The sequence below is a fragment of the Euprymna scolopes genome, chromosome 16 (assembly GCF_053919585.1).
Source record: "Euprymna scolopes isolate OS-2025 chromosome 16, ASM5391958v1, whole genome shotgun sequence".
Classification (NCBI taxonomy): Eukaryota; Metazoa; Mollusca; class Cephalopoda; order Sepiida; family Sepiolidae; genus Euprymna; species Euprymna scolopes.
In genome coordinates this window covers 55107731-55135403 of record NC_136497.1, presented here as the reverse complement: position 1 = coordinate 55135403, position 27673 = coordinate 55107731, and the positions used below count along the sequence as shown (strand labels likewise).

At 30.5% G+C, this 27673-nt stretch overlaps 1 protein-coding gene across 13 annotated transcripts in view; it reads left to right on the top strand.

Annotated features, from left to right (window-relative positions):
• LOC145295967 (dual specificity tyrosine-phosphorylation-regulated kinase 4-like) overlaps positions 1-27673 on the top strand; it is a 436432-nt gene that overhangs the window by 342985 nt on the left and 65774 nt on the right. The window contains exon 1 of one of the 13 annotated variants that reach the window (XM_080141895.1): positions 2757-3043. The exons of 11 other annotated variants lie outside the window; for them this stretch is intronic. In XM_080141895.1, the coding sequence (XP_079998021.1) occupies positions 3008-3043 (36 nt within the window). In that variant the 5' untranslated portion in view covers positions 2757-3007. Of the gene's footprint in view, positions 1-2756; positions 3044-27673 lie in introns of those variants that run through there. One more of the 13 variants, XM_080141894.1, reaches the window with a different exon arrangement.

Below are 27673 nucleotides of genomic sequence, written 5' to 3'. Positions count from 1 at the left end.
GCGGTCTCTAACAAACTACTCAGACAATTTTTGGTCTAAACATTAGAAATTTTACATAAAGAATATGCAGACATGCAGCAAGATTTTTAATCAGTTTTTGGACGAAAATGTGACTGCCAATAGGTCAAAGTTGAAAGAGTTGACCTTCGCAGGCTCTACCAAACTTATCCGTCAATTTGGAGTCTAAACACGTTAAATTTTAAATATAGGTTACCTGAACATGAGTCGCACTTTTTAATATATATATATATATATATATATATATATATATATATATATATATATATATATATACACACATTTGCACATAAACATAAAGTTATGAACAGTACATAGGGCCTTAGCAAAACGGGGTTAAACTGCTAGTATAATAATAAATACGAAATCTGCATTAAGAAAAATATCATGCTTAAGGCAGGCAATGCCGGGCAATGTCGGGTGACCTGCTAGTATATATACATATATATATATATATATATATATATATATATATAGAGAGAGAGAGAGAGAGTGTCATTTGTTGTTGCTTACCAGATTCTCGCTCCTGTAACTGTCCAATGGATGCTCCAGCATTAACAACGCTCGGGTAAAAATAATTGCTAACCGACTTTCGACAGCTCAAAAGAATTCTCCTTTTCTTTTACTTGGACACCGTCCATCATTTTTCCAGTTCAATAAATTCTTCTGTTGCAATGTTTTTATTTACAACTAATATATAGCAATGCATCTCGTATTTCTATAATAGTGACCCCCCCCCACGTCAACTGAATACGTAACCTTCTGATCTTAGGAATCTGTACAGAATTTTGAACTGGAACCTTTATGTAATTAACCTGGACGTGGAGGTTGTTTATACGCGCAGGTCTTTTACACGCTTTCCGCTTCTTTTCATGTAGGAAGTGGACACAATGAAAATATGGGATTATTTTTATTCGATGTTTTATTTGGAGAAAATAAAGTTAAGAGAGAGGGACTAATGTTATATTAGCTTTTTTTTTTTTTTTACTTAACTTATTCTAACTTACTTAATGAATGACGCATACGGAAGTAACATCTCGTTGAGACTATTTCTACATTATTGGCGGTGTCTTATTCGCACTGTTTCCATCGTGATACTGATTTGTCGTTCGTTATCTTTTGGACAGTTTTGTTTACAGCGTTTAACTTGTTGCCCTCATCTCTGGAAACGATTCTACACGAGAGACTCAGTGTGATCCTTGTAAAAATGCACACTATGCACATCGAAGTAGGGTCCCTAAATATACGGTTGGGGGAGGGGGTAAAAGCGGCCGAAACGTAGTGAAATGAAAACAGTAATCTCAGTAATAATAATTGTTTTTGCTTTTTATTTCTTAAAAAAAAAACGTTACACACACACACACACACACACACACACACACACACACACACACACACACACACACACACACACACACGTGTGTACAAAGGATCATAAGTGGAAAATTCAATGTATGATATAATTTTTTCTTTTAAAATAAATCAGAATGAAAAGTTTGAAAATTTATACGAAATAAGTTTGCGTGATTTGATTTTTTAAAATTTTATCTTTATTTTTTTTTTCCATATACTGGTTAGTCCCCATTCCCTATGTCCTACTTGAAAAAATAGCTGGCCAAAATGTATGCTAGCCAAAACGTCCGTTGGCCTCAACGTCCTAGATTGGAGGACATGGCCGATAATCCGTGTCTTGTTCTTATTTGTTTTGTTTTCTTCTTTCTTCCTGGTCTCTATCTATCACCTCCCTTCCTCTAACACGGTACGCTGCATTGATTTGTTTTGTCCCTGTCCGGTGATAAGGCAACACTGATCCGGAAACAAACAACACAAGATACTACAAAAAAGAAAATAACAAACAATAATAAATAAAATAAAAGCAGAATGGAGCTATTCTAAACTTGCGTCCATTCGAGCTGCGCACTTAGCGCTGAAACTGATGTTCCTATTTACAATGCCTCCCCTACGGGACAGAGTTAGACACCAGGGTCGTTTTTTAACGTGGAGAAAAGGAACAAAAATAAAAATTGTCTCAGCCGTGAAGGATTTCTCCTCCACTGACAGAGAACAAGAAATTGAAGTGCAGCAACTGCAGCATCTGAAGACCAGATACTACACTTTGATCTTTTTATTTATTTGCTTCCCCACTGAGCAAATTAGGCAGGAGGCCGTTTTTTAATGTGGAGATAGGGGGAAGGGGGAGGGAAAGGGGATCCAGCTCCCGAGAGGAGGGAAGTGGGAGCCAGATTATAAACTGTTGGTATGAAGGGTTGCCCCTTCAGTGACCAAAGTCAGATATGTGGGGTTACCCCCACATATGGTCTTTGCTAGTCATAGCTGGTCTTTGCTAGTCATAGCTTTGCAGCATCTGCCGGAACAGATGGTATTTATTTGCTCCCCCACAGAGCAAATTAGGCACAAGGCCGTTTTTAATGTGAGGTAAAAACCAGCTCCCCTAAAAGTAGGCAAAAAGGGGGCACTCTGGTTACCAAAAATAATAATTGTCCCAGTATAGAGGGTTTCCCCTCCATTGACTGGTACAAATCATCTTAAGTGCAGTATCTGCCGGAACAGATACTACACTTTGATCTTGTCCCGGAAACTGATGTTATTCCAAACATGAGAGTGATCGTTAGACTGACCGAACCTGTCGCGTTAGATACGAGGACGCAAATGGAAACTTTGTCGTCGGATGAGCGCACTTGTTCGGATCGTAGGTAGAGAGTGGTGGGACGGGTAGCGAGATGTTGCGGTGGTACGTGGCGAGGTGGAGGGGGTGATCGCCGACGAGGCGAGGCGCGTCGTAACAACCAAACGACCGACTCGCTTGTTTTTGTTGACATAATTATTTGTTTTACCTCCCAAACCACTCGTAGTTTCTTTTCCTTTCGTTTCTTTTCACCTGATATTTTTTTTCTTATTATTTTATGTTCTTTCCACATGAGCGTCTCGTTTTATTGTTCACTTGGTTATAATATATTTCGTTTTCCTAATGGGGAAGCACTATCATTTCGACCACCGTTTTAAGGTAAGATTTCTTTCTTTTTTTTTTCATCCGAAATTAGAAAGAAAACCATGAGTACCTAATGATCCCCCACCCCTCCATACGATGCTAGAGTTTGATATCTTTATGCGAGGAGCTCCACAACAGAGTACTCTGGACCGGGGGAAGGGGGAGAGGAATTGAATACTTATGCTGGGACCGTGCTGAAATAATAACTTTATTATTTAAAGACCCATTCTTGAAATGGGGAAGGAATGGAGTTTTGTAACTATTCTGTACTTTCACCTAACAACAACAACAACAACAACAACAACAACAACAACAATAATAGTAGTAATAAATAAATAAAGACACCGTGAAAATTGAATTTAACTCGGAAATCCTATCTAAAAAAAGTAGCACGGTCCGTGTTCTGTATAAGTATAAAAAAAATGCCTCAGTCTAGATGAATATTTATTCGCTCGAGGACAGAAAAGGATGAAGTGTAGTATTAGAACAAAGTACAGAATAGTTAACACTGATAGCCCTCTAAAAAACAACACATAATTTATATAAAATACATTAAAATGAAATTCTCCACTTCACGCTTTCATTCACGCTTTAATGTTTCCTTCGGTACCAAAATCCAACACAATCTAAGACATTTTTGAAATACAAATTTCCCTGTTAATCGCGGTGTTTTGTAGGTCCTGTGTAGTTATAGGAGGTCCGCTCTACCAGGCCTCTGTCTCCCGTCTTCCCGGTGTAATAAATTCATTGCTTACTGTCTAAAGCACTCCTATAATGTAATAACGACAATTTTTGTTAGGCCGTAGTGCTTCTTTTGGGGGCGATGGCTTGGCTTTCTTCATCTTCCTGACTTTGTGTCACAACAAATATAAGCAGATGTTGTGGCGGTCATTGGCGACAAAACAGATTTTATAAGAGAGAAAAAAAATGTTAAATAAACGTTTATATTTATAAAGTGGGTGCTAATGCACTTGCTGACAGCGCTATTTTTTAAAATCATATTCCCAAGTTTAATTAAAGTTTTATGATATATTTTTTATTCAATTGTAAGGTTAAAGTACAAAATAGGTACAAACCCCCCTCCCCTCCCCATGTTAAGAATGGCTTTTTAAATAATAACGTTATTATTTCAGCACGGATCAATAAGTGCATGAGTACCATAAAGTGTTATAAACGTTATGACCTGGCTGGTTTGGAAGAGAATTTTATTGTAACGAGTTGGGGGGGGGGCTCCGAGTTAAAATGATAATTATTCTGCATTTTTATCTAGAACAGATACTACCCTTTGTTCCTTAGCAGAAGTCCACGGTAAACAATTTTTGCAGCATCAATAAGCATTAAACATTCACGGCTAAAAATATAATTAAGATTCTGACATGATGCCATGTATGTAGTTATAGAAGTATCTTTTCTTATTACGAGGACAATATAGCTTTTACTCAATGTTTTAATAAAAAATAAACATAGTTTTGTTATCCAAGATTTTCAAATTGTACTTACCATGATGATTGCTGTACATAAAGTGAAACTGAATTCAAGGCCTCCGCAATGATTCCGCCAAAATCTTGATCGCCAGCCTAAATATGTAATATCAGTTAGTGTTGGGACGATTAATCGGAATCGGGAATCGGAAAAATCAAAACTTTTTGACTTTTCGGTACCGGAATAATTTGTGCCTATTTTCCGATGCCAAAAATGATTCTTTTAATATCTTTTTTTTATTTCATTCTGTTTAAAATAAACCCTTTCACTGCTATTAGTAATAATAAAATAATAAATATTTATTGATTTTAAACAACTAGTAACGCGAAAATCTGTACATCGCCCCCTGGGTAAGAGTATTTTTACATTTGAGAAAATATTTGCATATTTAACATGTGTTTTACGGAAATCGGGAAAAATAGCAATTTTGGAGTTAAATATTTAAAGATTTATGAAGAATCAGAATCGGTACTTGTATCGGAATCGTATCATCACTAGTGTCGATGATGAGGTTAATGATGGCTATGATTTCGTACTCGTGACCATCGATTACATTCTAAAGTGATCGCAACAATCTTAATTAGTCGTATCACGGGTTATCTTGTCTTGCGAATACTCGTCAAAATGGTCGATGGACGAACGCATTTTGAAACATGTAAAAATCTTAAAAAATAATAATGAAAATTATAAATGAATTTATTATTATAAATTATAATTGACAACGCATTTACATAAACTTTCGAATCTTGTTTCATTCTTTTAGAGTTGATTCTAATTTCAACAATTGTTTTTTTGCTTATAAATATGTGGCGCGTATTAGTAAGCAAATGGGTTATTAAAAACTATCGATGTAGAAATGAATATTTACACCCAAAATATTGACCTCTGAAAATGTATTCATATGGTATGAGTTGTGTGTTTTTTCTATTTGTTGGATAACGTGTGTGTGTGTGTGTGTGTGTGTGTGTGTGTGTGTGTGTGTGTGTGTGTTGGTACTAATGAAGAAAAAAAAAAAAGAAAAAAAAAAAAAGAAGCGATTTCATCGCATTCTCCTCAGGTTGGGTTTTCTCTTTTTCTTTTCTTTTTGTGTTAGAGTTAAAAATCGTTCCCAGGGCTTTCAAAAAACAAAAAAAAAAACAAACAAAAATTACCTAAAAGAAAAAACAATCACGCACTCACACGCCCCCCCCTCCTCCACAAATACGATTGAATTCTTGAATGATTTTGTAAATATACCCATAAAATGGTGTCTGAAATAATGTTTATGCGACTGTGAACATTAGGTTTTTAGAAATGTCAAATATACACAAGCTTTTGAAAATATACGTGGTTTTATAACTATATTAAAACCTTGAACTAAAAGAACTACATCTTTTAAAACGTTTTCTACACATATTTTTACGTAACATCTCCTCTCTATCTCTCTCTTTCTCTCTCTCTCTCTCTCTCTCTCCCTCTCTCACACTATCTCAGTCACAGTCCTTTTTTATTTTGTAGAATTGTTTTTAGTTTTAAAAACATGTGAATTATGTATTGTTTATTAGATTACAATATAAATAAATATATATATGTGTGTATATATATATATATATATATATGTATGTATATATATATATATATATATATATATATATATATATATATATATATATAGGGATAAAAATAAAATACAAACGATGGTTGAAGCTATTAGAATGAAAAGGGAAACCTAAAAATAAATCCTAAAAACCTAAAATAGATAAATGTGATCAACCTTCGTCTCTATATTAGGGGCATCATCAGGATTAAGTTACAAAAATGCTGAGTAAAACAGTTGTCTGTAACCTATTTCCTCTGCATTTTTTTTACACAATCATGATAATGTCCTTTGAAATATGAACGAAACGTTGATTACCATTTATGTATTTTAGGTTTTCCTTTTCATATATATATATATATATATATATATATATATATATATATACATATATATTATATATATTATATATATGGATACTTGGTTAGAATGGAGTACAAAAGACTTCCTAAACAACTGTTTTACGGCGAGATAGATAAGAGTAAAAGATCACAACACAAACAAAGATAACGCTTAAGGATTCTCTGAAAAACAATTTGAAAATACTTGAGATGGATGTTCATAACTGGGAAGCCCAAGCGAAAGATGGATCACTGTTGAGAAGAAACCATCAGAGGAAGTTGTAAGAGTTTTGAAGAGCAGCGTGTAGATATTATTTAAAAGGAAATTTATCTGTGCGTGAGTTTGTTCTCTATGGTCTCGGAAACGGCTGGGTCGATTTTTCTGAAATTTTACACGAAGTTACTGGATGTGGCTGGGAGTGTTCTGACATAGGTTTCGTATCCTAATGCGTCCGATAAGTATCGAAAATCGATAATCGAAAAAATCCAATAAAAGAAGGATGTCTGCTTTTGACCAAAATAAATACTTTTGTGCAGCTAAACATCACAAATGCATTTGAAAACTTTTACAACCACATGGGCAAGAAAGGTCAAGCCTATAAAATTAATTGTACATTCTTTTATAAGACAGAGGGCATTTAACTTTTTTTTAAGAACAAAATTGGACGATTATATTTAACTTTTGTACGTTTTTATTTAATTCAAATAATTACGTAAAAAGCATTTATAAAATCAACAGTTAGGTCTTTAATAAAACATTGGCGTGTTAAAAATGGATGTTTCTGTTTACAGCAAAATTGAACCATGATACTTGACTTTTGCATCTTAACATTTAATTGAGGCCACTATTTACATATAATTTTATAAAATCAACAGTAGATTCTCTACAGTGCAATGTAGACTACATTGTATTGTGGACTAAATCACTGCAGGGAGGCATATGAATATTCCTCTCACTACAATTCGCTGGGAGGGGGGTCATAACGAGAGTTAACAATCAATCAATTTGATTAAAAATGGATCATGTACATGTATATTGTAGATTATATATATATTTATATGTATATTTTATATATGTGGATATGCATATTTTATATATGTGGATATGTATATTTTAGATTATATATATATACATATATATATATATATTATATACATGGATATAGTTATATTGTAGAGTGTATATATATATATATATATATATATATATATATATATATTGTAGATTATATATGTTTTATATACATTATAGCTTATATATATTTGTGTATTGTAGATTATATATACATGTGTGTGTGTATGTGTTTATTGTAGATTATATATGTGTATTGTATATATGTGTATTGTATATATATATATATATATATATATATATTGTAGATTATATATGTTTTTATATACATTATAGCTTATATATATTTGTGTATTGTAGATTATATATACATGTGTGTGTATGTGTGTATTGTAGATTATATATGTGTATTGTATATATGTGTATTGTATATATATATATATATATATATATATATATATATATATATATGTATATATATAGATGGTAAACGATAATTGACAATATAATTCTATTTCTGTTTGAGAAAAAGTGGTTTTCTTTTGTTTGTTTGTTTGTTGATAATCTGTTAGTTAGACAGTTGTGAACAAATTTCAACAGCGATAAGAGTCTTCTATCATGTCTGAAAGTGACACAATGTTTAACGATAGGAGATGCACCACTGTTCAGCTCATGCTCTCTATCAATCTAAGTTATGACAACAGGACCATTGCCAGCACCCTCACACATACATGTTTATTGTATATTATATTGTATATTATATATGTGAATGTCTCGTATATTATATATGTGAATGTCTCGTGTATTGTGTATGTGTGTATATATACAGGGCGTCCACAAAATTTGGCTTCATAATCTACATGGTGCCCACAAAGTCTGGCTGCATAATCTAAAGGGTGCTCACAAAGTCTAGCTACATAATATAAAGGGTGCCCATAAAGTCTGGCTACATAATCTAAAGGGTGCCAGACTTTGTGGACACCCTGTATATACATATAAACATATATATGTATATATATAATGTGTGTATGTATATATATATATAATGTGTGTGTATATATATAATGTGTGTGTATATATACATATATGTATATGTATGTATATATATGTATATATATAATGTGTGTGTATATATATATGTATATATAATGTGTGTATATATATCTATATATATAATGTGTGTGTGTATATATATATGTATATATATGTATATATATATATATATATATATATATATATATATATATATATTGTATATTATATGTATGTTATGCATTCTGGCCAGTGAAATACATAGATATTATTTAATTCCACGTGAAGAATTTGTTAGACTAACTGAAATATTGATCACAGTTGATATATTTAATACGCACACATACGAGGCGTTTTCCATAACTAATGTGTCTAATTTCTTTTATATCGCTCGAATGGATCAGAAAGATTGCAAATTGAATTGTTATAACTGCATTTATCGCCCGAAATTTTTATCTCTCTTTTGTAGATATTGACGGTGTTAAACTTTAAGTAACAATTCCTGTTATGGACATGTGTCAAAAGTAGAGATGCGTTATCGAATTCTTGACAAAAAAAATGCACTGAGAATGATGGTTATTATGTAGAAAAATAAATTCTGAAGGACAAAATATCGCGCGTTTTAATGGTACCTCTTCGGTCTTTGTAGCTCTTCATCTTTTCGAGTTAACAAGGAGGCTTTACTTTTGGAACCACTCTCGTATTTATGATGTATGTGTGCATATAAATTATATGATCATCTTGAATGCAGGAAACAAACTTTATATATTCATCAAACATTTTATTTTTTATTTTTCATTCTGAGCATACAACTATTTCGACTTACCACCAAGATATTTATGATGTTCCGAAACAATTGCATGCTCTGAATATATATATATATATATATATATATATATATATATATATATATATATATATATATATGCATATATATGCATATATATGTATGTATATATATATATATATATATATATATATATATATATATATATATATATATATATATATATACACACACACAGTGATTGTTTTATGAATTAGTACGAGTTTACTTCCCTTGATTACAGGTAGTTATTCTTGCACGTTTTCAAAACAATGCAAACCTCTGAACTTTTGGTATTGATAAAGCATTGTTTTCTGATGGGGAAAATACTGTTCAAGCAAAACAGTGGCTATGTTATTTGAACGTTAATTCATCGGCAACAACGGTTAAAAGGTATTATGCCGCCTTTAAACGCCGTCATAGAGACACAATTTATTCGGATGGTGCAGCTGCAGCTCGTCCAAATTAGGTATCTATCCCGGAAAATATTTTTAAAAAGTATACAAACTTGTTTCTGTCAATCGTAAATTGAAGTTGTGTGAGATTGTCAAATATTTGATGATAATAGAAGGGAGTATATTTACTATTTTGATAATATTAGAAGGGGGTATATTAAGTATTTTGATGATATACGAAAGTGAATATGTTTACTATTTTGATGATATTAAAAATGGAGTATATTAATTGTTTACTATTTTTATGATATACGGCGGAAGTATATTGACTATTTTGATATTATAAGGGATTATGTTTACTATTTTGATGATATTAGAAGGGAATATATTTACTATTTTGATTATATAAGAAGGAAGTATAATACTTTTTTAAATGATATTAGAAGGAAGTATAAGTATTTTGATGATATACGGAAGGAAGTATATTTACTCTTTTAGTGATATCGGGAGTATATTTACCACTTTGATGATGTAAGAAATATATTTACCATTTTGCATATGCATTTGTCAATATTCAAAGTAGTTGCCACATTTGCTCACAGCTAATTAACAACCGCAATGCGTAGATGATTTAAAGCGTGGTTTGCATCTGTTTCAACGCATTTGTTGGTCCAAGAATTTATTCGACAACAAATAAATGGTAAAAGTTTAGTGTGCTTATCAATGGAGAAAACTCTGTTATATATTATGTCGTTTTTTATCTTTTATGTTATGTATTTATCTTTTATAATGTCGTATTTTTTTTATACATGTTTTGTCATATTTTTATATGTTTTGTCATATTAATTTTTTATAATAGATAAAGAAAATGTAAACGTGAGAAAAATATGTATGAAAACGCGTAGAATCTTAAACTTATCTTTTAAATATATCCGCATATACACATACAATACACGAACCAGTGCCCCAGAAGAGGAGTCGCGCAACGATAGACGATTACTTTTATGTAGCATGGGTTAGAATCCTGCAAGAAATTCTCTTTTTCAATTCGTGTTATAAATTGTTTAATTTTAGCCTTGCAAATTAAACTTTTGTTTAGTCTTAATACCAACGACAAAAAAAGTATCGATAAAGAGCACCATAATACATAACTACCAGTTCTGTTATATATACATACATACATACATACATACATACATATATACATATATATATATATATATATATATATATATATATATATATATATATACTAGCAAACATGCCCGTCGTTGACTGGGTTAAAAAACAGCCTACAGAAAATGGACTCTGATTTATTAAAGTATGATAGGGTATGAAAAGGAAGGGTTGTAAAGAGATAGCTTCGAATTTGGGGGTATCAAAACCAAAGCCAAATATGATAAAAGTAAAAATAAAATAGATAAACCCCATAATTTATTATACCATACCTGTTCACACTGAAATACTTATCACAATATTATGCGGATCTATATTAAAAAACCTTGTTAAACTTGGTGACATATTTCCATTCTATGGAGGTCAGGCGCGAACGAACATCCCATAATTTTATTATACCACATTTCTTCAAACTGAAATATAATTATCAAAGTATACTTACGCAGATAGATATGAAACGTCTTTATTAAAGTTTGTGCCTATTTCCATTCTATGGAGGCCAGGCGCGAACGCAGACCCCACAATCTTATTATACCATCCCTATTTAAGTTAAAACATACTTATTAAAGTATTATTATGTACATCTATATCAAAAACACTTGTAAACGTTTATTTTTAATTTTTTAATTTTTTTATTTCCATACTTTGTGGACCAGGCGGGTACGCAGACCCCACAATTTTAATGAATCATCATTATGCCAGATCAAACATACCCATTCCTGTGTCTCGATACATCTTCTTCTATCATTATATGTGATCAGTTTTCTATAATATATAATAGTCAACCATATAGGAGCCTATTCGTGACCAGACACACAGAGACGTTCAGCTTTATATTATATATATATATATATATATATATATATATATATATATATATATATATATATATATATATATATATATATATATATATAATACAATGCATGCACGTAATATATGAAGACAATGGCAAAATGCCAAACTCTGGCTATGATCGCAGTGTAGTGTCTGTTCTGATGCTGCACTTCACCTTTTTTGTGTCCTCGGTCAGTGGGAAGGGGAATTCTTCATGACTGAGACAATTTTTATTTTGCTTCCTACCTAGTAGAGTTCCCCTATTTGGGGAGCTGGATTTTCCCCCACATTAAAAACTGTATTATTATTGTACATAGTATGAAGATGACCAGATGAGCATGCAAAACGCATGGATTACATGTGATAATAATTACATGTGATAATAATTTTTAGGAGAAACCCCGGTGACGTTTCTAGTGTGGTACCTGAGTTTATGTGTCTGCTATTTATTAATATATGTTGTATTGTAACGGTGGATTTTCTTTTCCATTAAGTTATGCACTGAAAGGTGATATGTTATATGAACCTGCTCCTGTTTGTGTCATACGCAGCTATTATGCATGCTTCCATGATTAATCTGCGTGTTTTGTGGCGCTTTTTTTAGTGTCATTTTTGTGTCCTTTGTGTTAAGCAAATGATGAATGGTTAGTTTGCGGATAACTGGTGAGTTTTATGTGTCGCCATTATTGAAGCTCTATTATGCTCGTCTACACGTTGTTTGAGATAACGGGATATCTGCCTTATGTATAGTTTGTCACCTGATTTACAGTTAATCGCATACACACATACATATGTGTGTACGTATGAAAGTATAGTAATGCTAAGAAAGCTAGGCCGCAAAACGTTTATTTAATACCCAAGGGATATTAACACACACACACACACACACACACACACACACACACACACACACACACACACACACACACACACACACACACACACCTATTATAATAAAGCCGTATCCCTGTCTATTTAGCTGTTTGCTTGATCACAATAACGTCATAATATATTTATATATATATATATATATATATATATAATATATATATAATATAATATATATATAATATATATATAATATAATATATATATAATATATATATATAATATATATATATATAATATATAATATATATATATATATAATATAATAAGGCTAAAAATTAAAACATGAACCAATGGCTAACGCCACGTATACATATTCGTAATGCCTTCGTTCGACCTTCATCTAACAAATTCCATTTTTTTAATTTCACATTTTTGCACCGATTTTCCCCGGCTAAAATCCAAATATAAAGTTTCGTATGGGTTCGAATACCCTCTATATTAAGTTCATCTCTGTATATCAAACACTGACAGAGGAGTTTAGTAGGTAATTTTTTAAAACAAATATATATACGCATATATATACATGTATATATATGTATATATATATATATATATATATTAAGTAAAGTGATTTTCAATTTAAAAATTAAAAAAAATTTTTTTTAATTTAAAAATCAAATTTTAATTAAATTAAAAATCAGTTTCATAAGAAGGAACAACAACAAAGTCAATTATCTGTACGATCGTTTCGGAAATCCGTGCTTTTTATTTGTGGTATACATGAAGTTATGTAGAACAATTATATATAGTTTTTTTGGTAAGCACGGTCTCCTCATCAGCAAATTTAGGAGGATTTTTATTGAATTTAAAAGACACCATAAATAAACCTAGCATTAAAAGTAAGGCAGATGAATCTGAAAAAATTGAAATAAAAGGTTTGGATTTACAATTTATAAGAAAATTAATATAGGTTATAGATAGAAATGAATAGAAAAAATATATATTTTTTGAATTTACATAATGAATATGATTTAAAAATATATAGAGATAGTTACCTTTTAGTTTTTCTTTTTTTGAAATCAGGAACTGTGTTTAAAGTAGTCATTTAGATGTTTGCTATAGCTTTTTATTTTATTGAATGATGAATTTTAAAAGGGTGACGCTCGTGCAGTAAATTGTTTCCGTTAGCGTATTTTGATTTAAAGACGCTACAGTTAATATATATAGAGAGAATATTTATTTTGCAAGTTTTTAAGGGGAGATAATTGTCATGTATTATTGACTTTATTTATTATTTGATTTATGGGTCTAAGGGAGGTAATTGGTCTAACTTAATTTATTTAAAAAAAAATTGTAATCTATTTTTACTAATGAGTAATTTTTGATGATTTAAGGTGGTTTATATTTATTAAATTTAAACCAACGTTTATGATTACATGTCAGAAGCTCGTGTCTGAATTTACTAGTTTGGTTGTATTTTTTATATCTTCATATTTTAAAATTTTTAGGGTTTCTTTTGTACATAGTGCACAAAATTTATCTCCTGGTTTATATGATTTGCAAGTCTCAATTATTTGCCATTTTAAGTTGAAAGAAATATTGCTATTTTTTAGTTGCCAAATATAGTTGGATAGAGTAGTTTGGTTTGATAGAGAGTTATTTTTAAAAGAATGTTTGTGCGTTGGTGTTTTTGGTAAATATTGATTTAGAATGTTTGTGCGTTGGTGTTTTTGGTAAATATTGATTTAGTAGAAGACAGAAAAATGAAAAATACTATAATGAAGCCCTTAAAAACTCTGGATATAATTCACAAATTAAATTCATAAATGAAAATGATAGAAACATAAACTGCATTAAAAATAAACCTATTAAGAGCGTAATAACATATACTATGGCAATGTCTTCCCGTATACGAGTTAAGAAAAATAACCAAGAGACAAAAAAAGATAAAACCAAACTACAAATGTTAGATAATAATACAAATAAACAGCAAACTAAAACCCGTAAACGTAAGAATAGACACAAGGAGATCCTATGGTTCAACACCCCGTATTCCAAAAACCTAGAAACAAACATAGCCAGAGAATTTTTTAAAATATTAGATAAGAACTTTAAAGCCCCCCATAGATATGATAAAATTTTCAATAAGAACACAATTAAAGTCTCTTACTCTACTATGCCTAACCTTCATCAGAAAATAATTAGCTCTAATAATAAGAAAATTAATAAACTACAAAATACAACTATACAAAATACATCGGACTGTAACTGTAGAAGAAAAAATAAATGTCCCCTACAAGGCTCATGTAAAATTAAAAATGTTATCTATAGCTGCACAGTATCAAAAACTCCAAATCTACAAGAACCTATTAACAGCCATAACTCAACTACCAGATTAAATAATAACACCAACTTCAATCAATCTACCGATCAATTACTAATCAACCCACCACATAATAATCCAACAATAGACCTAACGGAAAATAATCACAATAATCAAGAGGTAATATATATTGGTTCCACATCTGGCCCAATAAAACATAGAATTTCAACGCACAAACATTCTTTTAAAAATAACTCTCTATCAAACTAAACTACTCTATCCAACTATATTTGGCAACTAAAAAATAGCAATATTTCTTTCAACTTAAAATGGCAAATAATTGAGACTTGCAAATCATATAAACCAGGAGATAAATTTTGTGCACTATGTACAAAAGAACCCCTAAAAATTTTAAAATATGAAGATATAAAAAATACAACCAAACTAGTAAATTCAAGACACGAGCTTCTGACATGTAATCATAAACGTTGGTTTAAATTTAATAAATATAAACCACCTTAAATCATCAAAAATTACTCATTAGTAAAAATAGATTACAATTTTTTTTTTAAATAAATTAAGTTAGACCAATTACCTCCCTTAGACCCATAAATCAAATAATAAATAAAGTCAATAATACATGACAATTATCTCCCCTTAAAAACTTGCAAAATAAATATTCTCTCTATATATATTAACTGTAGCGTCTTTAAATCAAAATACGCTAACGGAAACAATTTACTGCACGATCGTCACCCTTTTAAAATTCATCATTCAATAAAATAAAAAAGCTATAGCAAACATCTAAATGACTACTTTAAACACAGTTCCTGATTTCAAAAAAAGAAAAACTAAAAGGTAACTATCTCTATATATTTTTAAATCATATTCATTATGTAAATTCAAAAAATATATATTTTTTCTACTCATTTCTATCTATAACCTATATTAATTTTCTTATAAATTGTAAATCCAAACCTTTTATTTCAATTTTTTCAGATTCATCTGCCTTACTTTTAATGCTAGGTTTATTTATGGTGTCTTTTAAATTCAATAAAAATCCTCCTAAATTTGCTGATGAGGAGACCGTGCTTACCAAAAAAAACTATATATAATTGTTCTACATAACTTCATGTATACCACAAATAAAAAGCACGGATTTCCGAAACGATCGTACAGATAATTGACTTTGTTGTTGTTCCTTCTTATGAAACTGATTTTTAATTTAATTAAAATTTGATTTTAAAATATAAAATTTTTTTTTTAATTTTTAAATTGAAAATCACTTTACCTAATATTGAATTAGCTCTAGGACATTTAACTATCGAGCTTATTATATATCTAAATTACAACGAGCATTTCCTGTATTTTAATTAAACTAGTAATTTCACTGTTACATTGAAATACACTTAGCTCTTTAGACTATTATTCTAATCTCCTTTAAATTATATATATATATATATATATATATATATATATATATATATATATATATATATATATTGTGTTGTATGAAGTATTAATGTAGCAAAACAAATTCAATTTTTTAAATTTTGCTTTTAGCGTATAATTTTATTATACCAAAGTGTTTATTTATTTATTTATCTAAATTTTTACGCGGGAGTCACCACTTATCAAAGCCAGAAAGCCACTCGAGGATAAGGTTATTTTAATGCTATTTGTTTGAGTTTGTAAGTAATATCGTGTTTTGGCTTATACTGTCTTAGACTCTACTGATTGAGATTCTGATCTTTATTTACTTAGCAACCTGCTCAAAATATTTTACTTTGGATACTAAAAATGTTTTTGAACACGCGGATATAGCAAACGGCTCCACAGGTGACCGCTGTTTCTGCTTTCGTTTTTGTCACTATTTCTGTGGGAGTCTGTTTGTACGAAAATGTAGCTTCTTTTTTCTATGGTGTTTGTGGAGGGGGTGTCTTGGAACTGGCCGGTGGTCAATAAATATAGGATTAAGATGCAGGTAAACTCCATAAATATTTCAACATCATCCGTCCTCTTATATTGGCATCGAACATAAAAAAAAGGTCACGGCTGATCAAAGAGAAAATACTTTTGTTTTTTACTGATAATAAAAATTCTAAAATAGACATACGTTTTAATAGTAATACATATTTGAGTCTATTAACATATATACTTGTGTCATCATACTTGGCCTTCGGGTCAAGATCAAAGTGTAGTATCTTTTCTTCAGATGCTGCACTTCAATTTTTTGTTCTCTGTTAGTGGAGAAGAAATCCTTCACGACTGAGACAATTTTTTATTTTTGTTCCTTTTCTCCACATTAAAAAACGACCCTGGTGTCTAACTCTGTCCCGTTGGGAGGCATTGTAAATAGGAACATATATACTTGTCTAGTGGATGACCTTTTGAAACCAATTTTCATCCAAAATAATACACGTGATGTTTTTAAAACGACATAATATAAGCTGCAACATTCTTCAAAACATATTTCGAGCAGTGAATGTCCTTTGTCTCCTTTTAACCCAAAAATAGCGGCAGCAGAATCTGATAAATCTACTTGTGAAAGAAATTTAGCTCTCTCTCACTGCAAGAGGAGGGGCACTCTAATCTGCAAAAAAGTGTCCGAGCAGCCCCGTCGGCATTCCCCAGCAAGGGCGCCTCAAACAAATAGCGTTAAAATAACCTTTAATTAAACCTTATCCTCGAGTGACTTTCTGGCTTTGATAAGTGGCGACTCCCACGTAAAAATTTAGATAAATAGATAAATAAACACTTTTCAAAGAGAGAAGGCAAAACCTTGGAGGGTGGACCTCTTAGAATTCCACAGAATGAAACTCCAACGGTAAAATCAACAGGGAGCAGATCATTACAGAAATGGTCTAATCTCTGTTCATTTTGGGGATCCGAGGATAAAAATCCTTAGTCACGTTTGTGAATTTAGAAGCCAAAAATGTATTGAAGAGTGGTTTATATGGGAAATAAAAAGCATATCTTTAAACATTAAGGGGGATTAGTATTTATGAGACCTTTGTAAGTAGAAGAAGATAAGTGTTTTATACCGCAATAAAAACAATTATCTTTGAAGTAGAGTAAACAGATTAGCAGTCAGAGATAGGTTTGATCATTTTAAATGTACAATACTAACGAATGCACTTAAGCAGAAGTTGTATATAGAAAAATATAAATATAGAAATACTTATAAACAGAAAGTGGAATTTTATACTTCAAATTTTTGCTTTGCGAATTCTTATGAAGAAATGAAATACAAACTTTTCCATGTAGCTAATTTGTCATAAGTACGTGTTTGTACTATATATGTGCGTATGCGTGTGTATATATATGAGTGTGTATGTATGTATGTATGTATGTATATATATATATATATATATATATATGTATATATGTATATATATGTAAACGATACTCAGTAATAAATTTGGCTTTTAAGATCAAGGTTGCGGAGTCGGAGTCGGGGGGGGGGAGGTTTTAGCTGAAGTCGGAGTTAGAGTCGTATTTCTAAGAGTACTAGAAGTCGGAGTCGGAATTTTTTTATCCGACTCATAAGTCCAATAAATTTACTTTTTTTTTGCATATTTTTCCTGTTTGGTTTTACCATTTTCAAAATTTAGAAGTTTTTGTATCGTTTTGCTTTTATTTTTGGAAATATATTATATTTTTTACTATACTGCAATGATTCTACTTCATCAAGATATATCGGTCCATCGGATCACTGCAAATGCTGTTTTCGTTTTGGTTGTGACGTCGCACTGAACTAATGAAAATTCTCTTTGAGTGAGATCACTGTGGATGACATCGGATAAAAATCGGATTGCAAGCTGGAAATTATCTAGTTCCTGAATGAAATAGAATTTGGCAATTGGAGTAGTCCGGGATAGATCCGGAATTACAATCTTATCCCAAAAAAAACAACAAAAAAAAACGGGCCTAAATCAATAAGAAGAAACCCATGCTACTATAGCCCTTTATAACTTTTTCTTGTTTTTCCTTTGATCCTCTTTCCATAAGGCAATATTATCTTTTAAAAAATGTCTTCTCTGTATATGTGTCTTTACTCCCCTCTTTTGATGAGAAGAGTTTGGCTTCGAAATGCCACGATCTAAAGAGGTTTCCCTATTCCTAAATATTGTAGCCCCTTTTAAACAGATATTATAATAAAATTTAATTGTAAATTTTTTATCGCTGTGTTATCTTAACTTATTCTATAAAGCTGGTTGACTATATATGTGAGTATATTTATCATGCAAGTGAATGTTAAACGTAAAAAAAGCACATGAAAAGTATTTATAAAATGCATGCTGAATCGGTGTGGGAGGCTGGTATATGGATCTGCAGAATAGATTTCCACATAGAGGTCAACGGATGTCGGAATTTGGAGTCGGAAGTTGGAGTCGGAGTCGAAGATATCAAAGGAGTCTAAGAGTCGGAGTCGGAGTCGGACTTTTACCATCCAACTCTGCAACACTGTTTAAGATAACAGACAAAAATTTTAAACCGTTGTCTTAGAATGAGTGTTTTATGCCAAATTGATGATTGAATATTGTTAAATTTGTACTGATTTTATTATGCATTAAATACTAGTCCCTATTAATCCCTAACTATGTATCGAACCGATACCATACTACTTAGTTCGCCGCACCTTTTCATAACAAAATTCCATACAGAATTTTAGCTCAATCTGTCGTAGTTTCCGAGAAAAGGTGAAACGGACAGATAAACAAACAGATTAAAAAACAAGAGAAATATATTATAGATAGTAATTCATTACACGCGTATAGTTATCTCCCCTTTTTTGTTAGTTCAACTAATGTTTTATAAAGAAGAACCGTGTAACTCGGTAACGAGCTCTTAATGTTTAATTAACAAACCGGGTCTCTATATTTGGGCAGTAGCCTATTAATATGATCTTGGCTAGGAAAGCTACAGGTCGTCCAAAATCTACTGTGATGTTCTAGTCAGCGCAACCATAAATGCATTTCTGTTTGCCGGATAAATGAAACTTAAGCACACGTTTATAATATTATCTTTATTAATTAGAGATAAAAGAGAACGGCCTGGATGTAACCTGAATATCTTTTTAATTTGGGTTTTCTATCATCCAATATAAAAAGGCGTGAAATTATCAAAAGATTTTTGATTCATTAAAAGTGTCTTGTACGCCCTTCTTTAAAACTGACGGAAAAAGTATGTTCTATCAGTGTTCACACTTGCTAATTCGCTAGATATATTACTAAAATAAATTACGTCAGTAATTTAATTTTTCATGCATGAATTATCATTATTTCTGATGATCCCCCCCCAAAAAAAATAAAAACAAGGATTGAGTTTTTATTATAGAGTTTATGATTTCTTCTCGAATTCAGGTGGTCGGGTACGTCTAAGATGGTTGTCTTACTTGCTATTTACTTTGCGCTTATCCCCACCCCTTAAAATGATTTTGTCCGAAAAATATGTGTATCTCCCCATTTCATAATAAAGACTAATCTAATATCTATAAACGTGAAATTGTCTGACTATATGTGTGTATGTGTGTGTACATTTCCCTACCAAACTACTCTGTCAACAAACTCGAGATTTGACATAAGGGATATTGAGATTTGAAAAATCCTTTTAATCGATTTTCGGCCAGAATTTGGCTGTCAAGGGTCAAAGTTCAACGATTAGAACTCTACCAAACTCCTCCACCCATTTTGGGTCTAAAAACTTGAAATTTTAGATGTAGGTTCCTTAGACATGGATCAAACTCTTTAATTTAATTTGAGCCCAAAACCATAATTGTTAAGGAGTCAAAATTGAGGTCAAAGTTTTAAAAAATTGACCTCTGCGGTCTCTACCAAATTACTCAGCCAATCTTTGATCTAAACATTTGAAATTTTACATAAACTATATTTAGACATAGAGCAAGCTTTTTAATCGGTTTTTGACCTAAATTTGGCTAACAAGAGGGCAAAATTCAAAAGAGTTGCCTTTACGGTCGCTAGCAAACTATTCAGCCAATTTTGGGTCTAAACATTTGAAATTTTACATAAATGGTATCCAGACATTCAGTAAACTTTTTATCAGTTTTTAGGCGAAAATTTGGCTTCTAAGACGTAAAAATGGAAAGAGTTGACCTTTGCAGATTCTATCAAACTCCTCCGCCAATTTTTAGTTTAAACACTTGAAATTTTAGATGTAGGTTACCTGGACATGAGTCATGCTTTTTAATATATATATATATATATATATATATATATATATATATATATATATATATATATATATATATATACACTTAAAATTATGAACAGTACAAGGAGCCCGAGCCAAGCCGGGTTGAACTGCTAATATATATAAGTTTACAAGGAAATCGCAATGCAAAGGTATGAAAATCGGTGAACTGACAGAACGAGCAAAATAATGCGGTAAAAATATGACCAAACGAAGTAGTCCAGCAGGTGAACCTGGCCGGGGTGGAGGAGGCCAGTGAGAGAAGGGTACAAAGTCATAACATTCCTTCTAAATGAAGGATATGACTCTCACTTGAAACAACATCAACGATCATAACCGTGGCCGGAAACTTTATTAAGCTGTGCCCTCAAGCGTTGCACATTCTGGATTTGTATTTTGAGGGTGCTGTCAGTGGCCCTGTTGTACATAACTTGCATCGATAGAGAGCATGAGTTGTACAGCGGTGCATCTCCGATCTCGCTCGTTGAACATTGTGTCACTTTCAGATATGATAGAAGGCTCTTATTGCTCTTGAGGTTTGTACACAAACTGGTCAAGTAGTAGATGGTCTGCAACAAAAAAAAGAAGAAAACTGGCTTTTATCAAACGGAAATGGAATCATGTCATCTTTTCTATGGCGACAATTTTATCGTTCCACTTCGTATTGTTTTTGAAAATAATTTCTCTGATGTTTTCCAACATTTGCTATCATTGTTTTTGTTGTTGTTTGATCGTTTTGATCAAATTTGTTGGATGGCGGATGTATTTGAGTAATTATTGTTCATGAATTTTGTACACCCTCTGTCAAAAATGGCGAAAAAAAAAGATGCTTCACCAGAGGTTGCCATCGTTATTTATTTAGATATAATAGTGGAATATTTATATAGAATCATAAAATTGTTGGTAATTTAATCTTTCACATGTATTTTTTATTATCATTTCTAATGAACTGAAGGAAAGAGAACGCCGACTACCTTCTTTTTATATTATAGTGTGGAGGATTATTTTCTGAATTCATTTCAGACTTTGGTGGTTGTCTGATTTGTTGTTTGCTTTCTTGCTTCCCCTCACAACTTGAAATGATTGTGTGACAGGAGGTACATATATGCATGTATGTAGAAATAAATGCGTATTAGTTTTTATTATTAAGTGAAGAATTCCATTGGAATTCGTTTTTATAAAGTTATGTAACGAGATTAGACACTACATCTTGGAGATAAAGATTACAATTTTGATTTAAATGTAATCATTAAGGATGTTATATATGTATTTCTGATAATTGAATGCATTATAAAATTATAGTAAAGTCTTAGTTTAAGCAAAATTTATTACTTAGTATTGTATATATATATATATATATATATATATATATATATATATATATATATATACTGTGTATGTGTGCGTGTGGAACGATATAAAATTATTAACTTAACTATACATATTTTGCCCGGCAAAATCGTAAAATACGCTTAAATATGATATTTTGATCAATGCAGATTTCGTATTTATAATTATCTTATATTGGACCTAATATATAGTAAGGATTTAATAAGCTAAAAAAGAAAAAAATGACTTGTGCCCCACCAGCGAGAATCGAAACCAAAACGTTTAGCTTACGATTTACTTTTTCCTTTGACGTTAATGCCTGAACTATGAAGATATGTTTGCTGCAAGGTTAAAAATGAAAACATGAACCAATGGCTATCACGTTACGCATGCATATTCGGAATGCCGTCGTTCGATCTTCACCTGACAAAATCCTTTTTTTTTTTAATTTTCACATTTTTGCACCAATTTTCCTCACCTCAAATATAAAATTTCGCATTGGTTCGAATACCCTATATATTAAGTTTCATATCTGTAGATCAAAAACTGATAGAGGAGTTTGGTAGGCAAAATTTTTTAAACAAATATATATATACATAGATAAATATATATAGAAAGAAATGTGTGTTTACTCTAATCTTTTTACGCAAATATTACGCAAGTATAAATCATACAGAATATCTGCATGAATATAATTGCACGTAATAGTTAACTATGAGTTATCATCCTATAAGAAAACTGAAAAAAACTAATAGGGAATTAATTAAAATGAATGTTTAAAAGAGTAAGCTAGATCATTTACAGATGAATGCAACTCCACGACCCATAGATAACAAAGTTGTATTTTCTATATAAATAAATAAAAAAAATGTTTTTTAATAGGAATATTAATACACAAAAACTCTAAATTTATATATATATATATATATATATATATATATATATATATATATAAAGCATCATTTATTTCGTATAAATTAGATGATTGTTGGCGTTTGTTTTCCTGATATCTCTCTAGAAAGACATCGGGTACTTACTGGCCGGATTTCATGAAGGTTGCCATCATCCATGATTGAAAGTTTTCTGTGGAACGAACTGGATTCGAGCTTGGAGCACTCAGTTTGTCAATCCGTCTCGTTAACCATTTAGCTACCGCCACCTTATCCCTACCTCGTACTGGTGATGATACTGGTTTCTAACTACCTTAAAAACAAACGTGGTTTCTATTATGTACGCACGGGGACACGTGACCTCTAGTCTTTACTGCAAACACCTTGGCAAACAAGTGTGAAGTCAATCTGCACTGGTTGTTATGTGAAAACGACCCAACCTCCACCTCCTATCCCTTTTATAGAACCTTCAATTGCTTGGTTACTTAAGATGACTCCTTGAAGTGATAAATATTCACTGGCTAAAAAACAAACTCCTTACAACTCGTGAGACAAACAAACGAATCGATCTGTTTTGCTCACGGACCATTTATTGAAAGGAACAAATCATTTTGTTTTCTGTGTTTAAGAATCATACAAAATATAACATACTTTAAACGTCTGGAAATACTTTACGTTTTCTTTCTTTCTTTTCTTTTTTTTTTTTTTACTAATTATCGCCACTCACCAAGGTTGAAAGCCACTTGAGCATTAAGGATAATGAGATCGAATGAATGAGCATTAGTTGAAAGAAAAAAAAATATTACAAAAGGCTGGAAAATTATTAATGAAATGAATGTTTGACGGTTTCTGATAAGCATTTGTTTGCATTGAACTTGAAAACGACCATGAAGCCACTTCCGGAGTAATATGTCCTACAGACGAAAAAAAAAATCATATTCATGAAAATTCCGTCTGGTGCAGGATACTCTTCGAAAAGGGTATGTTTTGTTAGCGTTATTTATCGATTGGGTATGAAAGTGGTTTTATACATATACGAGTATTTTCAGCATTACATTATGTATGTGTGTAGGTTTACCCTGTGTTTGTTAGTGCGGGTGTGGTTGTGAGTAGCAGTTGGTTTTTCTTCGCCTGGCACGTGTGTAAGAAAATGTGCACACAAGCAAGAAGACTTGTATATGAGTCAGTGAAGATTCTTTTCCGTCTTACCTCCCCGGCCAAAGGCAGGGTAGGGGGGGCAAAGAGGTTGCTGAACATAGTTTCTTGAGTCTTTCTCTCTTGTTTGTTTTATAAGAGTTTCTAAGTTCGTGTTGCTTTATTACGCTAACAAAGACTTGTTTCTTTTAGGTATTGAAACGATTTTCTTTGCTTGAATATGCTTGAAGTAAGCACATTCCTATGAAAACTAACTTGCTTTTGGGAGTGAAGAAGAGAGCAAATCCCAAATGAAGCAGAGAAAGAAAGATGGTAGTAATTAGAGCTTCTTGCTCTTTCGAATCGTTTGGCAATCCCGTCAGTATAGATCCACCTATTCTTCGATAATTAAAGAAAAATATTTCAGCTCCTGTTTAAAACAATATCAACGTTGAAGAATTAAAAAAAAAATTCCATTTTTTTATTCTGAAAAAAAAAATGTATAAGACTAATTATATTCACCCGACGTAAACAATTAACATTTTTTAAAATGGGATTTAAAAATATCGTTTTAGATTGATTTATTTTATTTTTGTTATCTCCTATAATATAAATCTCACCTGTCTGTTTAAATGTATATATGTATATGTGTATGTATGTATGTATGTATGTCTAAAACTTTCGCAAGAGAGGGCGGATTTTCACAAGATCGGTATCATTTTGAAGCTCAATCCTTCGGGCGACGAATATCGAAAAATTGGCTAAAAACATTAATTCTTTCATCTTCAACTGGGCACTTTTCCACAGAGAGGGGTCGCCTTTTGCGCCGATATTAGTCATCCCCTCTTTTCGATTGATTAGCTTTAATTTAAGCATTCGTCACTTCCGGTTTGGCGATGGGCGTTTTTTTTTTTTCACGTCCTTTCTTCCTCCGCGGTACGGGTTCGAGCCTGCCTGCCTACTAACACTTTTTTCTTTGCTCAACACACACCTCCAAACACCCTGGCAACGACGGCCACCCAGGTTAGTTAATAATAAATATGCAATCTTTGAAGTGCAAACTGCTTAAAAAAAGCAAAATTACAGAATATAATAATAATAATAATAATAATAAGAAGAAGAAGAAGAAGAAGAAGAAGAATCATAATAATAATAATAATAATAATAATAATAATAATAATATTCATAATGATAATAATCATAATCATAATAATAAAAATAATAATAACAATAATAATAATACTACTAATAATAATAACAATAATAATATATGATCATTTTTTGTAATAGTATGAGAAAGGAACTTGCAATGGTTCTTCATTAAAGAAAATATCAGCAAAACGTTACGCAAAAAAGGAGGTCATTTGAAAGAAACGGGGGAAAAATATTGTCTGCCAAGGGGTGCTGGACTGAAGGAGTAAATTAAACATTATCTCTTAAAATGTGATTTTATTATTTGTATTGAACTATGTAGCACAATATTATTTTCTGAGTATTTATTAGTACTTCTTAATTTATCTCATTCGGGTCAGTTCTATATTTAAAATACAATGGACACTATTTTCATAGAAATATTAACAAACTCGTATTTTCTGCGTGTTATTGGGGTTTCTGCCTAAAACCCCCTTTTTTTGCGCTGTACAGAAAGTATCAGTTTTATCAAAACGTATTTGTTGATTTAATATAGTTTTCATTCTATGGAATTTCTACTGTGATTTGGGTGGCAATAAGTCATCCAAAGGTCCCAGTCCTGTTTGCATTCCTCCAGCGGAGGTCTTGCTAATGCTTTCTCTCTTCGGTCTTTCCATTCTCTTTGACCCTCATTATTTGGTGTGGTGCCTATTTATAGTGATACTCACTGAAAAAAAGGGGGCCAATATTTTTCATTCATACAATTTCAGTTTTCATGATTCTATCTGATGTTTCTTTGTGTTTTGCATCTGTAGCAGTTTGTGTTCATTATTATTATTATTATTATTATTATTATTATAATTATTATTATTATTATTATTAGTATCATTTATTATTATTATTATTATTATTATTATTATTATTATTATTATTATTATTATTAGTAGTAGTAGTAGTAGTATCATTTATTATTATTATTAGTATTAGTATTAGTATCATTTATTATTATTATTATTAGTAGTAGTATTATTAGTATTATTATTATTATCATTATTATTATTATTGTTATTATTATTATCATTAGTATCATTTATTATTATTATTATTAGTATTAGTATTAGTATCATTTATTATCATTTATTATTATTATTAGTAGTAGTAGTAGTAGTATCATTTATTATCATTTATTATTATTATTATTATTAGTAGTAGTAGTAGTATCATTTATTATTATTATTATTAGTAGTAGTAGTAGTATTAGTATTAGTATCATATATTATTATTATTATTATTATTATTATCATTATTATTAGTATCATTTATTATTATTATTATTATTATTATTATTATTTATTATGATTATTATTATTATTTATTATTATTATTATTATTTATTATTATTATTTATTATTATTATTTATTATTATTTTTATTATTTATTATTATTATTATTATTTATTATTATTATTTATTATTATTATTTATTATTTATTATTCATTATTATTATTATTATTTATTATTATTATTATTTATTATTATTATTATTATTTATTATTATTATTATTTATTATTATTATTATTTATTATTATTATTATTATTATTTATTATTATTATTATTTATCATTTTTATTATTTATTATTATTATTTATTATTATTTTTATTATTATTATTATTATTATTATTATTATTATTATAACAACAGCAACAACAACTTACTTTGCATGTATATATGATTAAGTAAGTGTAAAATAAAGCAACAGTTTTATTTAAAGTCGAGTGTTTAGTTCGTGTGTAGATATCTTCTACAATTGTAAATCTTATACTAACAAGTTATGTTTTGTAAAATTTAGTGTTATTAATTTGTGCTTTGACTATTCATATATCATTGTTCTGAAAAAGATTTTTAAAAATTAAAAGATTAAAAAAGGTAAATGTCATGTTAGTCTTTAAATTTTTGTTTTAAATTATAGTTAAAAAGGTTAATTACATACGTTGCCCGGACAGACAACGGGCGTTTCGGCTTGCAAAAAAGTGGCAGCTACTTAGATCTGCCT